Here is a 10172-nt window from a genome sequence, read left to right as displayed (position 1 = left end):
TCGGGGAATAGTGTCTGAGAGGTCTTTGCCCTCATGCAGTCGCCTTAACCATTGCTAATGTGCCTGGCAATGAATAGGAAGGTGGCCTCGTGCTTACAGAACCCTTCCAGAAATCACTCATCATGCTATGCCATTGGATATACCACCATCATCTCCATACCCAATTCTCAGGTCATCCGCACTCCTCCGCTTTTCTCGAAGCAACCTTGGAAGACAACCCTCAACCACGTGTTCAGGCACGGATTTCACTGAGGCGAACCCACCAAATGTCTATAAGAAAGATTGCACCGTCTATATATTCTGGCTGATCTCACCCGACTTCAGCACAAAGCGTTGATTAAACATAAGCGAAAACATGAGCTACTTCAAGTTTCGTAGGCTCGAGTTGACTCGAGAGTCGCTCGGCCTCACCAATTGGGTACGATTCGATAAGTACAATCCAAGTGCTGCGGGTGCTACCGATGCAAGGAAGTCGCTGGGTGGCCTGGATTACTCGCCTCTACGCCGAGTAACATGGGCATCGTTCTGGATGGGCATCCTCGTCTCTATGGGTGGATTCATCTTCGGTTACGATACCGGTCAAATTTCTGGTTTTCTTGCCATGCCAGACTTCCTGCGAAGATTTGGTCTGCGTCACAGTGATGGAACGTTCTATTTCAGTAACGTGCGGTCCGGTCTTATCGTGGCAATGGTAAGTTGGTAACTCCATTGACGAGCCAGGCTAACAGATATAGCTGTCGATTGGTACATTGATTGGAGCTCTCATTGCTGCTCCCATTGCCGACTTTATTGGCAGAAGGCTGAGCGTGACATTCTGGTGTGTTGTCTTCTGCATCGGCAACATTGTCATGATCTCGTCGGATCATCATTGGTATCAGATCATGATGGGCCGCTGGGTGGCCGGTCTTGGTGTCGGTGCATTGTCGTTACTCGTTCCAATGTACATGGGTAAGCGATTAGTCAAAAACAGCACTTTACCCTCGCTAACTCTCTACAGCTGAGACTGCACCCCGTTACATCCGTGGGGCTCTGATAAGTACCTACCAGCTCTTTGTACGGCATACCTTTGATTTCCCTTGCCGATGACTCTAGTAACCAACCCAATAGATCACCCTCGGTATCTTCTTGGCTGCATGCATCAACTTCGGTACCTACGAGCATCAAAGGGGCAACTCTGGCTCGTGGAGGATCCCCATGGGAATAGCCTTCATCTGGGCCTTCATTCTGGGGGGAGGTATCCTCCTCTTCCAGGATACCCCTAGATATCTGTACCGCCATGGACATACAGAAGAAGCAAAAAAGATCATGGAAAAGGTTTATGGAGCACCACCAAACCACTACAGTGTCCACATCGAGTTGGAAGAAATTGAGGCCAAGCTCCGGGCTGAGGTGAACGATGGGAATCCAATTGCTGAATGGTTCCGTATGTTCCGAGCCCCAAAGATGGCATACCGAATCGCCCTCGGCATGACGTTGCAGATGTTCCAACAGTTGACCGGTGCCAACTACTTCTTCTACTACGGTACCGTGATTTTGTGGGTTACCATTTTCTTACCAATCTCTTTTTTTTTCTTAACAATTTTTTTTGGTTTGCTGACTAAAATTATCGTCCTTGTTTCTTGATCATCAACTAACCGAGGCTACAGCAAAGCTACGGGAATAAACAATAGTTTCGTGGTACGTGCCAAACCCTTCCGCCGCCCTCTTACCCCCTTCCTTTACGCCCCCCCTTTCTCGTCCCTCAATACTACCAACCACACCTGGCTTTTATGATGGACTCGAATGTTGTCAGTACAGGCTAACAGACACTTTGCAGACACAAAGTAAGCCTTTTGAAGTCTGCCACAGTTTTGGACTTTGCAAACCCCGCTTCCTTCATTCCGCGGTATACAATTGCTGACAGAATTCCAGTGATTTTGAATGGCATCAACTTCGGAACTACTTTCTACGGTCTGTATGTCGTCGAACACTATGGCCGTCGTAAGTCACTTATGATTGGCTCGGTTTGGATGTTTCTTATGTTCTTGATCTTCGCCAATGTCGGCCATTTCTCTCTCGATAAACATGACCCCCAGAAGACCGAATCCAGCGGCACGGCCATGATTGTAATGGCATCCTTCTTTATCGCAGCCTTCGCCTCCACTTGGGGTCCCATAATTTGGACGATTTGTAAGTTGTTTCTGCCTTCAAAATGTGGAACGGAAGAGGTGTACATGTGTTCGAGAAGAAGGCACTGTCTCCACTACTTTCTGCCCCCACGACCCCATTCTTTAAACAATTTCTTGCCACATGGATGCAGACTCTGACGTGCTCAGGCGGGGAGATGTATCCGTCAAAGTACCGCGCAAAAAGTATGGCAATGTCGACCGCCTCAAACTGGCTGTGGAACTTCCTCATAGCCTTCTTCACGCCTTTTATTACTGGGGACATCGACTTCCTATACGGTTACGTCTTTGCGGGCTGCAATCTGGTCGCTATTCCGCTGGTCTATTTCTTCGTTATTGAGGGCCAAGGTCGCACACTCGAGGAGATCGATACTATGTATATCCTGGGTGTGAAGCCATGGAAGAGCGCCGAATGGGTTGCCCCTCCGCCAGAAGAGCTAGCTAAGATCAGACGCGAGGCTGGGACCGATGATACCGCAGAAACCGGTGAAATTACGCCTGCCGAGCAACGCAGCAGCGACGAGACAAATACTGAGAAGGAGGCCGAAAAAGACGCGGAGCACCATGCGTAAAGTTGTCACGTCGAAACAAACTTTTTCAGAGACAAAACAGCAAGAAAAGAAAGAAAAATTGCAAGGGACACAGGGGAAGAATATCAGTGTTTGGAGGGTCGTGCTCGAGTGAGTCGAGACCCCAGGATTGGGGTGGAGGAGCAACAAGGAGCAAATAAGGAAGAAGATGGATACCCGCAGCATTGCACTGGAGAGGGGGAACGGCCGTGCATGCGTTGGAATCTAACGCACTCTTTACGATTCTCAATTGTGGTGTCTTAACACCTTCATACCGAGCAGTTATGACTGCTATCGGATAGATAATGTACAGACGTTCATTGCGGATATCGCTCTTGATTCTATGAGCACAGTCCTTCTACGAGGGCACTCTCGAATTGGAAACATTGTCGAAGATTGCTCAACAATAGCAAAAGCCGCCTGTCATTCCAAGGAGTGACCACCGCACCTCCTGCGACGCCAAGCACCACTATTTTCAAAGGCAAGTATACGGCATTGGGAGATGAAGTTCAGCTTTGACTGAACATGAACGTCTTTCAGGGAAATGACGATCGGTACTCGGTATGTCAAGGTTGTACCGAGTACTTATGCACTTATCCTTCTTCTCCCCCTGGTACCCAAAGCCTTGAGCAACGGAATATCGTTGAGCCTGCTCCGGAGCCAAGGCGCTAGCGTAGGGACGCTCAGCTCACGCTATACCCAGTTTGGCGCCAATCAATAGCCCAGCTTGGCAATAGTCGAAATATTTCAGGTCGTCGCGTTCTCGCCTCTGCCTTTTTGCTTCTTCATACTTATACGTCCTCCTTTCCCAAGCGCGATGAGTTTTGGATTCTCGCTAATGTCACAACAGACCTTGTGGGAGCGACTCCGATCAAGAAGGGAGTTCTGCTATGACAGTGTCCCTCCCTTGCATGTCGCGGTGGACGTCGCCATCAAATATCCTTCCGAGCTCTTGTCCGCGTATTTTTTTTGGCTCCCCCTCGCCCTATTTTCATCACGACTCTTGCCTAGCAGCAAGGTTTTGGAGAAGACGATAGAAGGAGAGGGGAAGGATTACACCGAGACTTTGAATGAGGAGGGCGCATGCGCTAGTTGAAGGAACCTCTGAGTGAAAAGTGGGTGCATACACACTGCCGCTCATGGGTGAGGTCCTGAGCTGCACTCCGTCCTTGGATAAAGATTTACTAGATGTTCGACCAAGGAATGGATGAAACGTCTGCATCCATACGGTACATCAGCACTAATCAATCACGATCTGAGAGATTCCGCTGCGCGACCCGCAGAGACAAGAACCTCCACATCCCCGCGCCAGAGTTTTGTTGGAGGATGGTAAGCACTTAACCTGCGACACGAAAGAGCTCCTTTCGCACATCAACGGTATTCTTACCGCATCTTATCCCTCTCCTGCCAGGCTGTGTTCTCTCTTGAGTAGCAGGGAGAGTTCGGTGAGAGTTGCGAGTTAAGACAATACCACAATGCACAAGCGTGAGATGGGAGGGCCGATTGGGCCAGTGAACTGGAATGAACACCTCACAAGAAAGAACCATCTTTGCTTTTTTTTCAACTTGCAGAATCAAGAAGCCAGTCGGCACTATTGGCGACTGGCTCGTACTTGATTGCACTTGATGTCTGGCCTGGAGGAGGTCAGTGATAAACCCCTCTTCGCCTTTGATGGTAGGGTTTCGTGTCTATGTACAGGGTACTAGCCGGGAGAGCCTGATCCTGGGATTGCGAATATTGTGCGCGCGGCTTTCATCGGGTACAATTGGGAGCCACCGGTCATCCGTGCCTGGGTACCCTACTCTTGTGGAAGAAGAGCAATGCATCAGTGGTTTGTACGGAGTATTCGCGAGGACTTCAAACAAGTTTCCTTTTCCCAACAAGCGTTAGGGACACATCTCTCGCGTGATGTGGAACCATTCATACCGTTAAACATGGACCTGACATTCTGCGCAAGGACACGTCTCGGCCCAACAAAGCTTCGGAGAAATTGCTTGGAGCCCCTCCCTTGCGAAGCTTCTACTCACGCATGCACCCGACGGTCCCATCATGGCTGCGACAAGCTTCAAAACAATCACGCCACAAGTCTCACAACCGAATCGTCGAGGAGGCGGAGCAAGGGTCGCCTTTGTCCGCCACGGGGGGGGCAAGAATGCAAAGCCTGTGTCGGGAGTATTCTCCATCGACATTGGGTGGGAGGGGTCTCGAAACCTGCAAAAAGGCCTCCCAAGTGCCCCATAACACCAAGGAACTTCTCAACGGGTTCCTTGCATTCCGCGCCTGGAAAAGGGGGCGACGACATGCGCCGTACCTGCATGAGGAGCTTCGCCACGAGCAAGTAACCTACAACACCACAAATACTTTGTATCTCTTCTCGCATTGGTAGGTAGAGCAAATTGTTAATCAATAGCCTTATCAAGATCTTGGAGCTTATCCAGCCACAAGGCACCCCACTCGCCCACAGGCCCGCCTATATCACACAGCGCTAACTGCAACTTGAGAAGCATACAAGTACCTATGTACTTGGGTAGGTAGTCACCGAGATAGGAACCCAGGCGAAACTCAGCCTAGGGGCCCTAGTCACGAAAAGAGACGTGAAAATGCTTGCTTGCATTTTTCACGACGGAAAAGCCAACACCCCCCCTCTTTCATTAAGTCTGTCCTACCTACCTAGTACACGCAGGAACGAGATAGCGCATGTGAAATCTATGTAAGCTGGCCCCTGATACCGGGGTCTATCACACGCTACAACCAACACCTTATCAGTAGTTCGTACAAAGGAATAACATATCGGCATCCGTTTCCCCGACGAACTCGTTGTTGGGTCTCTTGGGACATGCACGAACAGGGGAGGGCAGCGAGGCGTTTCTCTCTCCCTTCCTGCCCGCCCTCCTGGCCCCCGGCTCGGAAACGGCCAAGCGCACGGGCGTTAAATTAGCCACTGGACTCCGTGCTTTGCCTGGTCTAGTCGACATGACGTGGAAGACCAGGGCTGGGCTGGGCGGAAACGACCCATGCATGTCGCGGGACTGCTACGGTCCAGGTGGTTGCCATAAGTACGGAATACTAGGTGCTGTAGACCCGGACATCATACCTATGAGACTTAAAAGGTTTGGACCTGTATGATGGACGGGATGGGGATGGGGATGGATATTTCTAGAAACGGACCGCGCGACGGGTCGGTATGCGCCTGGAATAGTGCGTCGCCGGGGGACTAGCTAGCGGCAGAGGTAGGTATACTAGGTGTCGTCCTTGGTATGCAGAACAGGGCATGCCGCGATGCCGCAACACACGTGGGAACAGGCTCATCCTGGCAGGTGCCGGTACGAGTTCCTGCCTAGGTAGAGGTGGGAATCTCACCCATGGCTGCACCTCGCCGATCGAAGGATCCCTTGAAGATCCCTGCGTGCTCGTATTGTAACCCGTTGGAAGGATTTACCGATCTGTAAAATCGCGCCGCCCGATACATGGGTATTTACGCATAGACTCCTTAGAGAAAACCCCCAATGGGAGGATGCAGTAAACTGCTTGTTTTTTCGATCTGGATATTGGAAGACAAGGCCCATAAGAGGCGGATAAGGATGTGATGTTCGTTGCGGGATATGATCCTATTGTATGGTCTTCTGAGAGTCGCCTCCCGGAACCTTCTGTAGCTGTGCCAAAAAAAACCCCCTTTGGTATCTTTGTGCCTTTTCAACCCTGTCTTCATATCCAGGTCGTCAGAACGAAACCCGTATGTCCTACCACCAGCCTCATGTAGAAGTACAAGCTTATCCCATCCGATGGGCCACCCAAGATCCCAGACAAATCCCGCTGAGATAGAAAAGAGAGTAATCCAGTACAGAATTTGACCCCCTGGGATCAAGCGTCCTGATAACTCACACTCCATTCCTTGGTTGTCTTGATGATCATGGCCTTGCTCCCGTCACTGCCATGGCTCCTGCCCCCGTCTGAGGTGATGCTTTCGCTGCGATGCCTCTCGGAACTGAATTCCTTCTCCGGCCTCCCCGCAGAGACTTTGTTCACTACGATGCGGTTGGTACTTGTCAAAGCTTGCCCGATCCCATGACCAGCCGAGTCGTTCATTTGCCCGACGGTGGTCCCCTGGCGCGGGAGATCGAGGCTCTCACCCCGTAATTCGCTCTTCAGAGCCTGGCTTCGGATCGCCGAGGTTCCGGCCTTGCTCTGAGCCATCTTGCCCATCAAGTAGCTGTCGTTGCCGTAACCGAACCGTCCGTCTCCCTCCTGGATCACGCCAGAGAGATAGCCCGCCTGGATGGATTCCATGAACGGCCGGAGATGCGGCACGCACGCTGCGAAGACGCTGAAGAAGACCTCTAGCAGAGTCGCGATCGTGGGCAGCCAGCTCTCGAACGTGACGTCCGCGCTGCGATCAAAGAACCGGTGCATTTCGCTGATACGCCAGATCGTGCAGGCGATGGCCAGGGTGCGGAACGAAAAGGCGAAACAGACGGCGATTTTCTTCTTCATGGGCAGTTGGAGGTTGTACACCAGCCATACCGGTATAGCCATAAGTGCCACGTCGATGAGAATGTCGATGACTCCGACCGCGTCCCAAAAACTTTCCTGGCCGAAGCATTTGTTGGTTGTAATAAGGTATGGGTGGGGGAGCGAGCACTGGAATGCGCTGGCTATGATTGATGCCACCGCCCACGCTGCCACCAAGCCGCCCGTAGCCAGCATAGGGATACGGTAAGATTTGTTCGGTGACAACGCGAGTAGCAAAGACAATGTCGACACCTTGCCGAAGGAAAGACTAGCGATGTAAAGGATGTTCCAGGCATATCCGGCCTTTTGGAATTTCTCATACTGGTCATCTGTCAAGGTTGAGCTCTCAGAGCCCAGTCCTCCGCTGACTTGCTGGTTGATTGCGACAGTGAATCCGATGGAAAATGCCTTTGCGAAACAGTCAGATCACGTCCCAGTCACATGTCCAGTGGGCTGAGTACTTACCATTGCCGCAATAATAATTGAGTCATTCCATGCCAGTCTCCTTAAGACCACCAGCTTACTGACCAAGACAGTGGCCACTGCCAGACACATCGTCACCACCGTAATCCATGCTACCAAGTTCACCACAGGGCCTCGGTGGGTGGCAGAGATCAATGGGACGCGAGCGAGCAGGATGTGAATTCCTGCCATGGTGGCTTTCTGTGTCATTCAAAAGGGCGAACAGTTGGACGAGGTATTCTGAAAGTCTTCAAAGTCATAGATGGAATCCACAAGGTGCAAGACTTCGACGAGTACTGACAGTGACAACTTGATAGCGACAACCTGATAGCGACTTCAAGGAACCAAACATGGAAGCAAGGGACCTTCAAATGAGGAGTGCCGACTCTCCGGCAGTTGGGGCAGGATAGAAACATGGTTAGGTAGACGCGATGCGACATGAAATGTGATAACTAAGAAGGTCGTCTCTGTAACTGCCAGGTTCTTCCAGACAAGGGTGCCATTGCGCCTTCGTGGTTGGGCCTTGGAAAGCCTGTCAGGCATGCAGATAGCATGCTTCGCCATTCGGACTTGCATCACTGCCAGCACAAACAACGACAGTAGTGATGATGCATATGCACTCAGCACAAGCGCGGGCTCACAGCGACCAGGAGAAGCAACCACTGAGGTCCTCGAAGCAAACACACCTGGTGGACTTGCAGATAGGCGGCATTATCTGGTGAGCTCGCTTAGCCCAAGCTGTAACTTAGGGTCAGATTAAGGTAAGGCTCTAGGCTGCGCTTAGGGCCCAGAGGTGTGGAGACTTGAAGGGCAAAGCATCCTTGATCCGTTCACGAATGAGCCTGTGAGTTCGCAGCTCCATGTCTTTGCATTTCCTTTTATCCAAGGGCATCCAGTGTCCATCGGCGCCAGGGCGGGCGATCATCTCTCCCCGAACGCTTCCGTGTGCTCCCCTAGTGAGTGTCCGGTGCCCCCACAGTCTCCATCAAAAGCGTGTTTTGCTGACAACAGCCCCTCCGCTCCTTTTGCGAAGTTGTGGAGTGATAACGGCCTTCTCTGCTGGCGTAGAGCAGAGCTCTGTGGCTCCAACATTCTCACACGGGGCCTGCTATGCGGTTAGACCGGCCAGCACACCGCGGCATCCAGGGCCTGTACGAGGTAGCAGTCCAAACATCCTCGTGGACGATGAATCGTCAAGGACACTATCTTAAACAGCGGAGAGCTTCTCCGAAAGCGTATCGAATGTTTCGTGTCCTTGACATAAAACCTTGCAGACATCAAGAGGCATTGGTAGGACTTGAGATCAACAATTCCGTCGTTGGAGGGGGCAGAATCTAAATGTGGAATTGGCATTGGTGATAGAGGCCGGACGAAGTTCGCACTCCCAGATGCAGCTGAAGCGATTTGCCTTCCTGTTTCAGAGCAGGAACAAGCCACCAAGCAGATGGTTGCTAACGTGCAGCGCTGGTCCTTACGTCTTCAAGCCCTGTTCTCTCCGGAGTATTTAGCCTCTGCCGTTAGGGGTCGGTGGGCTTATCAGGACCAAGCTCAAGACAGATGCAAGCACCGTGAAACTAGCAGCTCGCCGAGACGCTGTTGGCTGGCAACTCGCCCTGGAGGCGAAATTGCTCCAACAGATCCGGACGTGACCGATCCCAATGGCGAAATTCAACGGGCCAAGTCATGGCTGCGATCAACATATGCAGAGGCAGTAAAGAAAATAGCCATGATAATGGCCGCGAAGGACATCCAGGTACTCCAGACCATGTTTGGGTTTGTTGTTTTGCTTGAACGCCAATTGTAAAGCATATCTGCACAAATATCCCAGGAAACGGGCCTCCGGTAATCATCCTGCAACAGGAAATGTCAATACCTGCTGAAATGGATCTTACGAACCGCATCCCGAATTTCACATTTATCACTGCATCAGCCAGACACTGTTCACAGGGACAAACCCTGAAATAAGTGGCAGTACCCTAGACAACACCATGTAGCTCCACTAATTCCGTTCAGAAGTTCCCAGGTCGTCTCACGTTACAGGAGTACTCGCACTGAGTAGGCAACGTTCAACGCATAAACCCCAGAAGCTCCAGGTGCGTAACTTGAAGGGAGAGAGCTCTGGTGGGGGTTCCGGATGGTCTTGTGCCGCAACTGCCAGAACAACCAACTCCACCAGGTATTTTCTGTGACTGCCAATCCGTCAAGAATGCTTTTCTTCTTCCAAGAATATGTAGGATATACCGTGACCAAACGAGTAGCCTCTGTGTCGATCAGGGATGCAGATTCGGTCAATCAGGTGCCGCCATAGCGTGTGAACATCGTTCCTCATTTCGCCTGTGGGTGTTTGTGAAGGCGATCAGGTGTCGGACTTCACATGAGAAAATTGTATTGAACCCGCGCAAAGGCCCACCAGGAACCCGAGTTCTTACAAGGGTCGAGGACCTGGTGCCGCCGCAACAAACTTCAT

The 10172-nt window shown here is 51.5% G+C and overlaps 2 protein-coding genes across 2 annotated transcripts; one reads left to right on the top strand and one right to left on the bottom strand.

Moving 5' to 3' along the window:
• Positions 1-355: 355 nt before the first annotated feature.
• Positions 356-2737, top strand: Z519_02886 (uncharacterized protein; the record flags this gene model as incomplete). The annotated part of the gene is made up of 6 exons (XM_016760641.1): positions 356-691; positions 735-948; positions 998-1053; positions 1108-1588; positions 1912-2169; positions 2316-2737. The coding sequence occupies 6 exons, from the start codon at positions 356-358 to the stop codon at positions 2735-2737; spliced, it is 1767 nt and encodes a 588-aa protein (XP_016622491.1).
• A 3858-nt stretch (positions 2738-6595) lies between these two features.
• Positions 6596-7897, bottom strand: Z519_02885 (uncharacterized protein; the record flags this gene model as incomplete). Its single annotated transcript, XM_016760640.1, has 2 exons — positions 6596-7651; positions 7709-7897. 2 exons carry the CDS (start codon positions 7895-7897, stop codon positions 6596-6598), a joined length of 1245 nt encoding a protein of 414 aa, XP_016622490.1.
• Positions 7898-10172: the final 2275 nt, after the last annotated feature.

Source organism: Cladophialophora bantiana (assembly GCF_000835475.1).
Source record: "Cladophialophora bantiana CBS 173.52 unplaced genomic scaffold supercont1.4, whole genome shotgun sequence".
NCBI classification, from domain to species: Eukaryota; Fungi; Ascomycota; class Eurotiomycetes; order Chaetothyriales; family Herpotrichiellaceae; genus Cladophialophora; species Cladophialophora bantiana.
Note: the sequence above shows the minus strand (reverse complement) of the source record. Positions and strands in the feature narration are given on the sequence as shown.